The sequence below is a fragment of the Corvus kubaryi genome, unplaced genomic scaffold (assembly GCF_017639235.1).
Source record: "Corvus kubaryi isolate FWS band 111438036 unplaced genomic scaffold, C.kubaryi_AGA036_p1.0 74, whole genome shotgun sequence".
NCBI lineage: Eukaryota > Metazoa > Chordata > Aves > Passeriformes > Corvidae > Corvus > Corvus kubaryi.
Window position 1 is genome coordinate 17289756 of NW_024582061.1, and position 14568 is coordinate 17304323.

Sequence of the window (14568 nt, forward strand, 5' to 3'; positions counted from 1 at the left end):
AACGTGGAAAGGGCCTCAGCAGCCAGGCGTCCTTTGCAGTGATGCTGTGTAGTTCCCTCCTTCCCCCCCCTCCGCCCTCTCCTCCGCCCCTGGCAGGTGTGCCTCCGGGTGGTTTCTCCCGTGCCACAGCTGAAACAATTTACAACTGCGGTTATTCTGATTTAATTTATCATTTCCGTAAACTTCAGTCCAGATAGGGTAGCAGAGATCACAGAAGAAGTCAGATAGGAAGGTACCACAGTGGGGCATCTGGTCCAACCTCCCTGCTCAAGCAGGGTTGATAAATAACAGAGAATAAAAGTTTTTAGAGATATTCTTCTATGTATCCTGCGTAGATAAAGAATGCCTGCTTTCTAATGCTTCAGATTGTGTTAGTTTATATTCCAGCCAGGTTGGTATCATGGTCATCCCAGAGCACATGGCACAGGTATTGCATCCAGAGGATTCTTGCATTCCCTCTCCAGTGAGGGAGACTCCACACCCTCTCTGGACAGACTGTTCCAGTGCCTGGTCATCTGCACAGTAAAGAAGTTCTTCTTCATGTTCAGGTGGAACTTCCTGTGCCTCAGTTTCTGCCCCATTGCTTGTTGTCCTATTGCTTCGCACCACCGTGAAGAGCCTGACTCCAACCTTGACGCCCTTCATACACTGATACACATTGATCAGGTCCCCTCTCAGTCTTCTCAAGCCCCAACAGGCCCAGCTCCCTCAACCTTTCCTTATAAAAGAGGAGCTCCAGTCCCCCAATTATCCTTGTTGCCCTCTGCTGGACCTGCTCCAGGAGCACCATGTCTCTCTTGCACTTAGGAGCCCAAAGATTAGTCTCTGATAGTCAATTCTTCAGCTGTTTGCCCACCTCTCCAGGAAACCCGGGTGGGTTTATAATCCTCTTTGCACCTGGAAGTGCAGCTGCGTCTGCCTAATGCTTAGGTCAAGGTTATTTTCAGGGGCAAACCACCACCATACTGGAATAGTTTGTGAGTGTTAATTGCCAAAAGGAAACCAGCCCCCATCATATAATTTTTGAGGCCTCGGTGCTTTCTGCAGTGAGGGAATCAGTGAGGGAAAAGCAGCATGAGGGATGGCAGAAAACAAGGGGGTGTGGTAACGTCTGAGATTTGTCAGGGAAAATGAAAGGAGGTTGTTTGAAGTGTGTTTAAAAAAAGATCTGCCAGGAAAACCAAACATCCCTGGCTGACAGTGAAAACTGCACTGTCAGCATCATGGCTTTGATGCAAAGGCTAAGTGTGTCATCCCCCACGCTCCCCAGCAGTGTGTGGTGGGACAGTAACGAGCAGCTTAGGTAAGAAATCATTAAATGTTGAGCTGTCTCAGAAAGGGAGGGGGAAAACAAGGTTGGAAATACCATGGTTAGGCCTCATTAAGAAGATACCTGTCTTGGACAAGGAGATTTTGTTCTCTTCTCAATGTCTCTGTTTTACCAGGATCTATTGGGTTGTGGGGTTGTTGTTTTTTTAAATGAACATGGCTGGTCTGCCCATGTTTAGCATGTTTGTATTAAATGGGGGGGCCAGAAACAAGATTTCCCCTGTCACCTGAGAAGAGCAGCATTTTTCTTGGAGCAGCACCTACTGTCTCAGCAAGGAGCTCTGCTGCCGGCACAGCAGACACCACTCTATCAGAACGCCTCAACCCAAATCACCAGCATTTCTTGCTCTTCTTGTTCTACTTCAGGGAGCCTTACAAAGGCTCCTTTCTCCTGCACTCCAGTCACGGCTGCGCTAATCTCGGCACAGCACAGTTTTGCTGGCACACATGCCACATCCCTTGCTGTTCTGTCCTGGCCTCATGCAGGTCTGGCAATGCAAGATTTGACCTTTATCTAGTGCAGCTTTTGCAGGTGTCTGTAGCTACTTTTTCAGAAGAGAGAATTGTTCTCAACCCTGTCCTGACAGCAAGGAAGGAAATAGCTTTGGTATCACACAAGGAAAGAGAACTTAGGCACTGTTGGCTTTGCCAAGGTGATCGCTCTGGATGCTTGTACATAAGAACTGTAAGGTTAAGTAGGGGCATGCGCTCAGAGAATAGTAGACTGAAATACCTGGGAGAACATGGGAAATGGAGAGAAGTGGATTTGGACAGAGTCAATCATGCTTCCATTTCTAGCCCAGTCTTGAACTAATACTTTCCATGCTTCCAGTAACCGTGCCTCATCGGGGGCCTTTGGTTGCCCAATATGAAACAGATGCATCTCCCTTCAGCCTTATCCACAGTCCCCAAAAAACAGCTGTGTGAGCAGCAGGTCTGCAAGGCCCTGCTTCATACTGTCTTGGGTCCTATGAGTGAGGTCTTTCGTGTCCTATAAAGTGCAGGCACCAAGCAAGATGTGCAGAATCTTCCTCTCCTGTATTGCCAACAAGGATTGAATGCTGTGGGCCACTCCTCAGTAAGGACAATAAGATTCCTCTTCTCTGTGCAGCTGTGTATTTTGGTGAAACTTGCAGATTTCACTCTGGGGAAACGGAATTGAAATGTGTGGAGAGAAAGCTGGCAATGGCAGTGTGGGATGAGCTTCACTGCCTCCAGTACCAGGCTACAATCACCACCAGAGCCGAGTCTGGCTCTCAGCTTCCACCAGTAACATCCCAGGCTGTGGGAAATGATTTCCAGTCTCACTTTCTTCAGGTAGCCCCTCCCCAATCACAAGTGGTGTGTGCCTGGGCTGTCTGCACATGACAGATGTTGCTCTGTTCCTGCCCAGGTTTTCTCCCTGGAGGAATTCCATATTTCATAAGTGCCATCTTCAATGTAAAAATATAAACAAAAGTCAAATTATGCCCTGTAAAATATGGGTGTTGCCTCAGCTAATGGTAGTGCTCAGAGTTGTACTATATTTAATGCTGCTGTTAAAGAGTCTTGCTGTTGGAGATGATGTGAACAGCTTTGTTTTGCTGAGTTGTCTCCTTTTGTCCCAGTAGTACTGACATGGTGAATATCCAGAAATCCACAGTGCCTGTACATACCTTTCAACACAGAGCCATAAAGTCTCTAGAGTCTCTCTCAGCAGTATTGGGGCTTTTCCAGTATTTCAGAGCATGGTTCTCAGTTGCTGGGTTGTGTTTTTTGAAGCTTTAACTGCTGGAATCCAGGGGTTGCAGAAGAATTTTTCTGTCCCTCAGAGAAAATCCCAGACGTTTCTCATTCTCTTGATTGTACAGGAAAACTGGAAAATAATATTTGAAGTTACCTGAAGGATTGGAACCTTTGAGGAAAATGAAAGGAGCCCCCAAATTACTTTCTCCTCTGTCCCCACATCCTCGTGGCTCTTGGAGAAAACTGGCTCAGGGATGCTAGGGGAGGTGAGTGGTAATTTGCATCTTGGCAGTTCTGGCCCTCCTTTGATTGACTCCAAAGGAATTATGTATCTTCTCACGTACAAAGTCGTCCGCGTTCCTGCCTTTGCTTCCATCTCTGCAGGCATCTCTGGCACCCCCACTCCCACCCTCTGTTTGATCAAAGCTTCCCCTCTTCTCCTTTTATCATTTTTGCATGCTTTAGACTCTCTGCCTTCTCCGCTGCAGCGCATGCCCAGAGCCACCTTCCAGCCAAATGTACTTCAAGTTCCCCGTGCCTTCTCCATCAAGAGCCTTTATGTGGGAGAGCCAAAGTTTCCCCCAAGAAAGGAGAAGCCATCTCAGGAGAAACTCAGAGTGGAGACTGAGACCTGGCTGGGATCTCCTCTCCCTCTTTTGCAAAATCCTGAAGGGTAGACTGGAGAAATAAGCCTTGTGGTGTCTGTAGGGCATGAATGGGGATCCTATTCTGCCGTGGAAAACTACTTGAAAAGCCACAAACAGAGCATAATGGGCAATGGCAGAACCCACTGGGGTTTCAGTGCTTCTTGGTGGCTTTACCATGGGCTGGTCTCTTCTGCCCATGGAGCTTTTTTCTGCACTATAATTCACTGACAGGAGAGAGACAAGTACTTTGTGATCTGATCCCTCTGCCAAAGCTCTTGGAACAGCCCCGTATCAACACCCGACGGATGGATGGATAGATGGATACAGCTAGGTGGAGCAGCTTTGACTCTATCTTCTGTCTCTGTGCCATACCATGTGGTTCCCACACAACTTGTACACCACCCTGCAGCCCTGAAGATTGTTCGTGGAACAGGTCTAATTGGCATCACCATGTTCAGCTACTTAGAATGTATCAAGGAAAGAGTTTAAGGAAACAAAAACAACCCATGACAACCCCGTGTCACAGCATGTCCATAACAGCTCCCTGCAGCACTGATACTGCGCCATGGTTGTTCGGGGTTGTTATAAATTTTATTCCAGGATCACAGACAGGGACTTGCTGACGTGGTCCACCTTTCTACTCCAAAATGAGGTTGATATCACCTAAATCCCCCTCGAGATATGCCTACCCAGCCTGTTCTTACCAGCCTCCAGTAATAGAGACCCTGGTTCTTGGCCAGGCAATCTACTTGAGTAATTAACTGTCTGTTCTGTAAGAAAGTGTTTCCTAATGTCTAACATCAATCTTGCTCTTTGTAATTTAAACCCCATTACTCCTTGCCCTATTCCCCAATGGAATCAGCAAACGATTCTGCCCTCATCCCATTACCCTACACCCCGACTAGAGAAAGTCTCAGGCGAATTTATGACGTGGCCTCTGGCCGCGGAGGTGGCAGGCATGGTCACACAAGCACAGGGGAGAACAGAAAGGAAAGATCTTTTGGCACAGTGCACTGATAGAAATGGGGCCCTTAGAAAGCACCTGAGCTTGTGTTGGCTGGCTGTGAGCCCAGAGGGAGTGGGGCAGTAGGGTGCATTTGCGGCATGTGCCTCCTGTTCTCTCCTACTGCACCGGGGGTGGCTGTGGTACCCAGGGGTGCTTGGGCAGATGGGAAGAGCGGCTGCAGGGCACCAGTGAGAGTTGGGGTGACAGAGGAGAGGTTTCACCCATTGCGAGGGACTCCATCCGCATCCCTGCCTGCAGTGCACACCCCATCCTGCTGTCCCTGCAGCCTATGGGCTGCCCCACTGCGTCCGGCTGTGCCACCGATGCGCGTCACGTTGCGTAACGGGAGCGATGCACCCCCCGGGGCCGACCCTCGTCACCTCCGGCGCCCCATACAGACTTTCTCCTTTAAGCCTAGCTAGCTCAGAAATGACCAGGCTGATCCCTCCCACCTGCCCGCTCCCCCTGGCCCGGCCCTGACGTCAGGGGAAGGCGTGCGGATGCGTGTGTGTTCGAGGCGCACATCATCCACACATTAGCTACCGCAGATCCATCAGCCGGCCGGCAGCCAGCCGAGAAAGCCCCCCGGAGCCGGACTGTAGGCGAGACCGCTGCTCCTCGCAAGGCAGCGGAGGAGCGTCCGGCCCCTCCGAGCACCGATGCTCTGCAGAGCGCAGCTCCAGGGAGCCCGTCGCTGCTGAGGAGGTGAGTAAGGGGAGGCACAATGGCCATGCAGCGTGCCCGGGCAATTGTAGCTGGAGATTAAACTTCACGGACCACCTTTTTCTTTGAAACCTGCTTTTTCCTTTTGACGGTGGAGAGATGCGAGGATGAAGTGTGACTTCCCTCCTTCGGTTTGGCTATTCCCCACCAGCCTCTGGAACAATAACTCCCCTGGGGGTGGCGGCGGCAATGTTGCACGTCTGCTTTGACTTGGGGGCAAATAAGCCAGGGCTTTGCCACGGAGGGCTGAGCTCAGCTGGGATCCAGCTCTCTGATTGCCGGGTGAGCGGGAGGCAGTTTGTGAAAAATCTGACTTATTAAAGCAGGCTGATAGTGATGGGGGCTGGAACTGGGATTTCTTTGGACTGGCTGCACTATTCCTGCCGATGGTAAGTTAGATCCACAAAGGAGGAAGGAAGGACACAGGCGAAGATGTTTATGCCAGGTCTTTGAACTGATGCTATGCTAATTAAAAAAATAAAAACCATCACAAGAAAGCAAACAAATGTCACAAACTTGGTATTTGGGAGTGATGATTAAGCATACATGCTTAAAAGGTAAATCAAGCCTCCATGATGGTTTCTCCCTTTGCTTCTCCTTTGCATCTGTCAGCCTGCTTGCTCTCCCTCATGGCCTTCCTGAGAACTGGGCAGCCCAGCACTGACTAAGGGAGCTTTTTATAATCAATCCATAAAGGTGACATTCATATTTTAGCGCTAAGCAGGCTGTATCGTAGGCGAGACTATCTCAGCAAAGATCTCTGGAGTTGGGAGTGTGATTGGCTTAGCTGGGGAGGGGATGCTGTCAGTGAGCATTGCCCAAAAACCGCCTAGTTTTATTTTTCCTATAGTAATTTGTCTCAGCAAAGAGGTTTGTAATATGCAGGGTAGGTGAGAAAATTGCTTTGCTTGGTATTTAACTCTTAACATGATCTGGTAACCAAAAACGGGAGAGGGGGGAGCTGAGAGGCTTTCATTAGCATCGGACAGAGACAGCATTTATAAAAATCTGCCAGACTCTAAGGCTGTGAGCCTTCTCCGAAGAAGGAAGGATGGAGAAACAGCCCAGCGAGCATTGCGGCGGCCCTGCTCGCGGTAACCCCTGCCTGGAGCTATCCTGGTTCCCCACCTGGTTCCTGCCCCTCATGGCAGCCCCCCTGGGATCTCTGCTGGCCACTGTGTCGTTGTTGGGTCCCTCAGCAGGTGAACATGCCAAGCAGCCGAAAAATGGGATTTTTGTTTTTGCATTGAGCTCTGGGGACACGCTCATGCGTCTGGAGGGGTGTAGCTCTTCTCTGTTTCAGCCTGTGTCTAGACAAGCTGGGTCTGGGGGGGGCATCAGCCTCCCCGAGGATGGCAGCGGGCCAGAGCATTGCTTTCCGTGCTCCATGGGGTGAGGAGATGGCTGCTGGCAGCTGGCTGTGGAGATGGGGTGGCTTTTTGATATACAGAGACCTTTTTTTCTACTGGGGTGGATTTAGAGGGGTAGCAAATCTGACTCCTGAACTGGGGCCACTGGCAGTTGCAGGGATGGAGAAAACGTGATGGTGAGTGCCATGGAAGAGCCCGTGCAGGAGAAAGGCAGCAGAGGGAAAATAACCTCCAGCTCCTTGTCTGGGGTGGGGGGAGCAGTGGCACTCGGGAGACCCGAGTGTGGTGGCAGACCGCATCCGAGCTGGGGATTTACAAAGAGAAGCGGCGGCCGTGAAAGGGAACGGCCCATAAAGGCGACGGTCTGGCCAGCCGAAGGGTCACGTCCAGAGCCGGAGCGTGACGGCCGCCAGCAAAGCGGCCACCCATCCACCAATCCATCCTGGGCATCCCGGGGGTTCCAGCGGATGGGAAAGAGCACAAAGAAACGCCGCACGGGAGGGCCGACTCACCGAGGGCGATTAAGCTAATTAAGTATGTATTCCCCCACCCGGGCGAGGGAGCGTGAGGGGTTTTTCTTCGCTGCCGCTAATGAACGGGGAGTGGCAGACAGAGGCTGGTGCCTCTTCATGAGGCTCTTTCCCCCCTTCTGGAGGGCCTTGAAAGGCTGTTTAGTTAAACAAGGTCACAGCCAGCACCCAAGTCAATGTGTTTGGCTTTAAAGAAGGGGAAAGAGACAGTGATTTTATTTGATAAACCGCAGACCTTTCAGTCGCTGCTGATGAATGGGGTACTTGGATCTCGAGATAAAAGCGGATGTGTCTACTGCCTGTCTGCCTTAATTGGCCTGGGTTTGCTGCCTCCGCCTGCAAGGGCTCCTGACTGTCAGCTCCGCTTGCTCGGGAGCCTGCCCTCCAAAAAATATAAAAGCAAAGCTGGCTGCTGCTGCCAAAGAAGACCCTGTCACCAGAGGGCTCTGGGGTTTAGCTTTGAGACGTTTTTTTGGGGAGGAGGGAAGGGTGGACACGGTAGGAGGTGTTTTCTTATTAAAAGCGTCCTTCCAGGACAGCCCTGGGCTTGCAGCCACTTACCTCCTTGGCTCGGCGGACTGTCACCCCGGGAGACCCTCGGAGCAAAGCCACCAAGAGGAGACAGGGAGGAGCGAGGTGGAGGTCCAGCAGAGACAGTGGAGGGTGGTTGCGCTGGAAAGGCTTCCCATGCCCCGCGGCAGAGCCGGGCTGCTGCAGTCTCTCCTCTTGCTTCCTCAAGTGACCCGGATTTCGTCCCGGATTTCGTCCCTGCACTGTATACGTGCGTGGGGTGGACATAGTGTCGTGGGGTGGTGTCAGCCAGGCCGGGAGAGACCTGAGGTGGGGAGAGATGCTCTCATCCCCCACAGAGGTTACTGTGACCACAGGAGATTGAGGAGAGGGTGGAAATGCCTTTTGTGCCGAGGTACTCCCTCCTTGTCCCCTGGTGGGGCAGCATATTGTGGAGAAAGGGTTGGGGAGAGGATGGTGGGGTGGAGAGCAGGAAGGGAAGAAGGGTAGTAGAGGTTTTCCCTGATCTGCATCTGGACGGGGAGCAGAGGAGACACTGGTGAAGGTATGCTTGTGTCCCCCCTCTTCTCTCAGCCTGCTTTTGCCCTGAGTTTAATTTCCTCGGTCCCTTTGTTTGCAGCAGGGATTTAAATGGAGTGGGAGGTAGGATACCGCCCTGGAGTCCCTCATGTGCTAAATCTCCTACTCAGCCTCGGCTCCACCAGCACTAGCAAAGCCAGGCATTCAGCTGCCGGGCATGAAGGCTGACCCACAAATCCGGGATGCCTGATCGAGGTGCTGAAGAGGGGCAGAGTGCTGCTGGCTGTGGGAGACAGCCTCGGCATGGCCCCAGGACAGGGATCCCTGTTCCAGCCCCTGCTCCAAGCAGGAGATAGAGCAGGCAGCTCAGTGACATGTCCGGGCAGTGCATCTGCCAAGGATGGGGATCCCACAGCCTTTCTGGGCCCTGTCCCTGTGTTTATCCCAGTGAGCTGCCACCCTGCACCAGGGCTCCCCCCCACATCCCCATCGGCCATCCAGATCGCCCTCAGAGTGCCTGGGGGGGATTGCACCTTGCTTGTGGCTGGGGGGGATTGCACCAAATGGAGCAAGCTCAGCTCCTGAGGGCAAACAGCAGCCCAGGGGGGCACCCTCTGCTGCTGCCCTCAGCTCTCAGGAGCAGAGCATCTGCCTCCTCAGCGGTGCCCAGCATGCTCCCATTCTCCACCACCACTCATCCCCCGAACCAGGGAGCCTTCCAGGACAACTGAGCGTGGGCTGGTCCCACAGGTGAACCTGGGGCAAACCCACTCTTGGTTGCCACTTCACCAGTCCACACGGCTTTGTCCCTGCAAGCTCCCCCTCCTGCACACTCCTTTGCCTCTTATTTTAATTTTGCCTCTGGGAAACTTCCATTTTTCCAGCCCCTTGTGGATGCCAACCAACTCCCTCAGCATACTAATAGTTTGCTCCAAGCATCCTTATTCAGGTTAAATACCCTCCATTGTCCCTAAGTTGGTGGGGGAACAGAAAGGCCTCATCAGTCAGCGAAAGCCGCACAGAGGAGGCGCACCATGGTGAGGCCATTTTCATACTGACAGCTTCATGATGTGGCAGAGAACTGAGGGCCATTTCGCGCAAATCATCCCACTCCTCCAATCCTGACACCTCCTGGGAAGGTGATGAATCCTGCAGCAATGCAGGGGGACCACATCACTTTTTGTTGTCCTAAAGTGGCCAGGCTGCTCACCAGCGCAGGCAGTGCAGTCAGATGGGGCCACAGATGGGAGTTGTGAAGCAGTTTGGTGTCTGGTCTGGCTTTGGGGTGTCCCACTTGGGTGCTCCCTGAGCCTCTCTGAGCTCCTTAGGCATGGAGGGAGGAGATGGTGAGCCTGACCCTGGGAATGGGAGCAGGGGATGGTGAACCAGGGTATGGGGGAAATAGGTGCTGAACCTGGGCATAGGGGCAGGAGATGCTGAGCCTGTCAGGCCAAGAGCTGAGCAGTCCCTGTGTGGGGTGGGATGTGGAGCAGAGGAAGGTGTACATGCTCCAGTTTCTTCATGGCAGAGAGGAGCCACTGAAGCACATGAAGGGTTTGGTGTGGTGGTGGCTGGGGAGCCAGCAAAGGGAAAGACGGTTTGGAGGGGTTTGCAGCCACAACTGGAAGTCGTCTCAGAGGGCAGGAGGAACGTGGTGGCTTCTGCCTTGGAGTAGGATTCTAGTGTGGCCTTTACTGCCTGGACCCGGGGATAAAGCTTGGCAGGGCTGAGAGGGGCAGCTGTTAGGACGCTGGCTGAGGCCCATATGGGCAGCATCCCATGGCAGCATCCAAGCTGGACTGGCAGCCATGGGGGCCCAGTGGCAGGCATAGCCACTGGCAGGGGAAGCAAGTGGAGGAGGCTGAGGGGAACAGGAATTTCCTGGTCCCTCCTTGAAACTTCAGCTGCTCTAGAAATCTTTTCCCATGTCCTTGGTGCCTGCTAATTTCAGAGTGTAGGTGACCCCCTTTTGCTGGGCCCCCAGGGCCTTCATGTCTCAAAGGGCCACAGTGAGTCAGAAAAGAAATTAAATATTCTCTGTGTTTCCTGGCGTGTGCAGGTGTTGTCCCAAAAGATGCTGCATGCCGCAGTAGGGCAGAAAAGGGCTGACAGGGATGGTGGGGAAGGGGATGGTAACTCCATGGGATACTGGGCTCCTCAGGTCCAGGTGATGGAAGCTCCTGAGCCTGAAGAGTGATGGAAATAGCTGAGCCCCCACCCAGTGCACCCAAAGAGAGGTGCTCCCAAGCAACCCCTGGCGTGGGGACCAGAGGGGACAGAGGCACCAGCGTCAGATGCAGCAACTGATTGGAAGAAAAATCAACAGAGCAAGGGCTTTCTGAGCAAGTGGCTGCAGTGCTGATCACACATCAGAGCATCTGGGAGGCTTAAAAATGCACAACCCCTCCAATTTCATGCTGGGGTGCTTCAGCAAGGACAAGAGTGCCCACGATTGTGATTGCTCCGTGTGCAGGGTTTCTGCCCCTTAGGGCTTTAACTCCTTGCAAACTGCATGATGCCAGCCGGAAACTGGAGCCTGACAATGGCAGCAGCAGGAGGTCGTGCTTGTGCAGTGGCTCGACTGATGTGCCTGAGGGCTGGCAGCCTCACCACAGTCTCCTGGTGTTCCTTCTTCCTGTAGAAATGTGCCTGGGTGGGCAGCAGCTGCTGGCTAGGGCTGGGGTTGTGTCCTAAATCCTATGGGGCTGAAGCAACCTCCTGAGATGAGAAGACCTCAGACCCCTGAGCTACGTACCTGTTGTCTCAGCCTTTTTTCTTCACTTTTTTATCAGGATGGGGGAAGTTCTCAGAGGCTGGGACTGGAGGCCCGGGCATGGTGGCACTGCATGGGCATCCTTCCCCAAACGGTCCTTGCCTGTGGCAGCCCATGCTCCACTGCTTCTTTTCCCAGGGTGTGCTTTTTAGTGACTTCATCTCAAATATGTGGGATTATCCTGGCAATTGAAAAGTTGAACAAATCAGGTTCTTTCCTTGGGATTGATTTGCTGGAACATCCCAGATGACTCCAAGCTGGGACAGGCTTCCTGGGGCAATTCCCAGTGCTGGAGGTTGGTGTCCAACACAGAAGGCTGGCAGCATGCTGCCTGCTCCCACAGATGGCTGGGAGCTGAGGGACAGTTCCTGACAGCAAATTGTGCCAAATGTTTCACAGAAGGGCCTGTAACCCCCAGCCCCTTTTGCTCCCCAGGTCACTGGCAGTAGACTCACACGCAGGAGCATCCTTTCTCCTGCTGCCCACCCACCCGATCCCAAAACGGAGGAGCCCGCCAACCCCACCATGTCATCGGACCCCAGCGCCCCGCCGGCGGTGCCACCCCTGCACTCGCCCAAGTCGCCAGTGTGGCCCACCTTCCCCTTCCAGCGGGAGGGCAGCCGCATCTGGGAGCGGGGCAACCTCCTGCTACGGGACCTTCCCAGCCCCCTCCCCACCAAGAGGACCAGGACCTACTCGGCGTAAGTACCTGGCATGAGGGTTTGGAACTGCCCAGTTGAGCCGTGGTCACCTGCAGTGCCTGCAGAACCCTTTACACCTGGTGCACTTTTCCAGCGTGGTGCCCAGCATCACTGCACACACCTGCCCAGAGTGCCGTGGGTGGGTGCCATGCGCTCGCCCCAGAACCGTCACATGTTCATAGCAAAAACTCTCCCTGTGCCACCTCCTGGGCGAGTGCCACCAGTGAAAATTCTCCTTCCCTTTCCTTCTGTAGGACAGCGCGTGCCTCTGCTGGCCCCATCTTCAAGGGTGTCTGCAAGCAGTTCTCTCGCTCCCAGGGCCATGGGTTTATCACCCCAGAGAATGGCACAGAGGACATTTTCGTGCATGTGTCTGAGTAAGTCTCAGGGCTGTGTGGTGCCAGAAGACCCCAGGGGAGCTATGCCATCAGCATGGGGATGGAGACTTGTGGGCTGGGGTGTGGATGTCTCCATGGGGTGGAGATGGGTCTCTGCTCGTCCTGTATCCTCCATCACCTGTGGGTTTTCTTTTCCAAGGCACAACTGGTGGGTCAGGTGCCTTCCTTTGTTCTGGGTGGTCTGGGGCAGGGGTCCATCTCTTGGCTGCAGCACCACCACCTCTCCTTTCCTCTCCTGCAGCATCGAGGGGGAGTATGTCCCAGTGGAGGGGGACGAGGTGACGTACAAGGTCTGCCCCATCCCTCCCAAGAACCAGAAGTTCCAGGCAGTGGAGGTGGTCCTCACCAACCTGGCACCCCACACGAAGCATGAGACATGGTCTGGCCAGATCATCGGCTCCTAGGTGCCCAGGGGGGCCGCCAGCCACTCAGCCCCACAGAGCAAGCCTGCCCGGCTGCTCACAAAGGGGTGTGGGGGGAGCCGAGGCGGCGGCGGGGCCGGGGCTGCCCCCAAACATGCAGGCATTTGCGTTCAGTGTCTTTTATAAGGTTACGGTTTCCTTTCTCTGTGTGTGTTTGTAAGTGTCTGTCGAGGAGGACAGGGGAAGCAGAGCCCTCCCTGACTGTCCCCCAGCTCCGGGGGCAGCACCGAGCCCTACGTTCCATTCCTTGCTCCTGAGGCCATGGGGAACAGAGGAACCAGTCCTACCCTCCAGCCCTCCAGCTGCACTGGCCTGAAGAAGGTGCTGCGAGCAGGAGGGCATGGGGAGAGGCTGGGTGGCTCGGCTCATCCTCCTGAACTCCACTCTGAACATCCCACTCGGTCCACAGTGGGACAGCAGCAGTGGGACATGCCCTGGTGCAGGGACAAAACAGGGTGGTGTGGGGTGGCATATCACTGTGCGGGGTCTGGGTGGCTGAGACCCATCCCCATCCCTGGCAGCTCACAGCACCCACCTGAGCCACATCCCTCCATCACAAGATCTCAGGTCAGCAGTGCCACGGGGAGGTGAGTGGTTTACAGAAAGCAAAGATTTAGTTTTAAGAGGTGAACAGCTGTTGGCAGGGCACCCAGGGTGCTCAGTGCTGTGCCTGGGGGGCTGCACCTGGGCATGGGGCAGGGGGCACTTGGCACCTCTGTGCTCCCCACTGCTGCCGGGCAGTAACGCACTTTTCTTGGCTCGGTGCTGACATGGTTTCTGGGGAGATGGACGCTTTCTCCTCCTTCTCTTGCCCCCCAGCCCTCTGGGGCCCCCGTTCCCACGTGCGTGTGTGCATGTCTGTAGCTTGCTGGGGTGGTGAGGGGCTGAGGGGTCTGAGCAGCCTCGGCCATGGGGTGAGTGCAGCCACATCCTCCCCAGCCCCTCGGTGTAGGCAGGGTCTCGTATACAAAGCACAAATTTAGTTTTTGGTCTTCTCTGCCATACCCTGGCCAGGTGGGCTCCCACAGCCCCAGGGAGTGGCAGCGCAGAGGGCACTGGGACAGGGACAACATGCACTGGGCTGGTCCTGAGCTCACCCCAGGGGAATGGCCCTGATGCTCCAGGAATTACCAGCATCTTAAAGGGTTCCAAGCAGGGTTGGAGACAGTGGGGTGCCATCAGGACCCCTTGAACAGGGCAGGAAGTTATAGGCAGCTCCCAGAGCATCTTCTCAGCAGGAGCTACTGGCACTGCCAGTGGATAGAGTGGGGACCTTTTTTGCTGCCGCTGTTGCCAACAGGGCTAAGTGGGAGGAGGAGCAGAGCAAGGCTGGTGCCATCCAGGACAGCTGGGCCCTGTGGATTCAGGAGGACCACCCATGCTGGTGTGGGGACTGCCCTGGGACCCTCTGGCCCATCTCACTGCCAACCTGAAGCCTGGCTCTCCCAGGGGCTGTGGCAACTGTGGCTCAGGCTCCAGGCATCCCCAGGACATGCAGTCAGCTTGGCCAAGGCAAACTGTTGGATTTTTTTTTTTTTTTGGAAATGAACTAAAACCCTAGACTCGTTGGTGTTTTTACAACTCTGGTGTGGTTCCCGCCTGTCTGACCATGTGTCAACCTTTGTAACATTGGCAATAAACCATTAAAAGTGACTTTCCCATGAGCCCTGCCCATCCTGGCTCTTTGTCCTGTGTGTGTGTGTGTCACAGTGATGGCACTGGTGACTCTCTCGGTAAAGGACCCAGGAATTCATCCAGACACCAGGATGGACTCACCCACAGTATGTCCCGGGGCTGGAGGTGCTCCACACTGTAAGCCTGGGACAGGAGGTTGCTGCTCACCCTGAGGGGTGACCAGGACTGGGTCTGGTCCCCCACTGCTGTGGGGACTTTG

The 14568-nt window shown here is 54.2% G+C and overlaps 1 protein-coding gene and 1 long non-coding RNA gene across 2 annotated transcripts; one reads left to right on the forward strand and one right to left on the reverse strand.

Annotated features, from left to right (window-relative positions):
* Window positions 1-146: 146 nt before the first annotated feature.
* Window positions 147-8315, reverse strand: LOC121675622. The gene is made up of 2 exons (XR_006020139.1): window positions 7892-8315; window positions 147-3184 (listed from the first exon to the last, which is right to left on the reverse strand). It is a non-coding gene; the product is annotated as an uncharacterized LOC121675622 (long non-coding RNA).
* On the forward strand, window positions 5097-14338 carry CSDC2 (cold shock domain containing C2). The gene is made up of 4 exons (XM_042051210.1): window positions 5097-5412; window positions 11589-11854; window positions 12109-12231; window positions 12494-14338. The coding sequence occupies exons 2-4, from the start codon at window positions 11679-11681 to the stop codon at window positions 12654-12656; spliced, it is 462 nt and encodes a 153-aa protein (XP_041907144.1). The 5' UTR covers window positions 5097-5412; window positions 11589-11678; the 3' UTR covers window positions 12657-14338.
* Window positions 14339-14568: the final 230 nt, after the last annotated feature.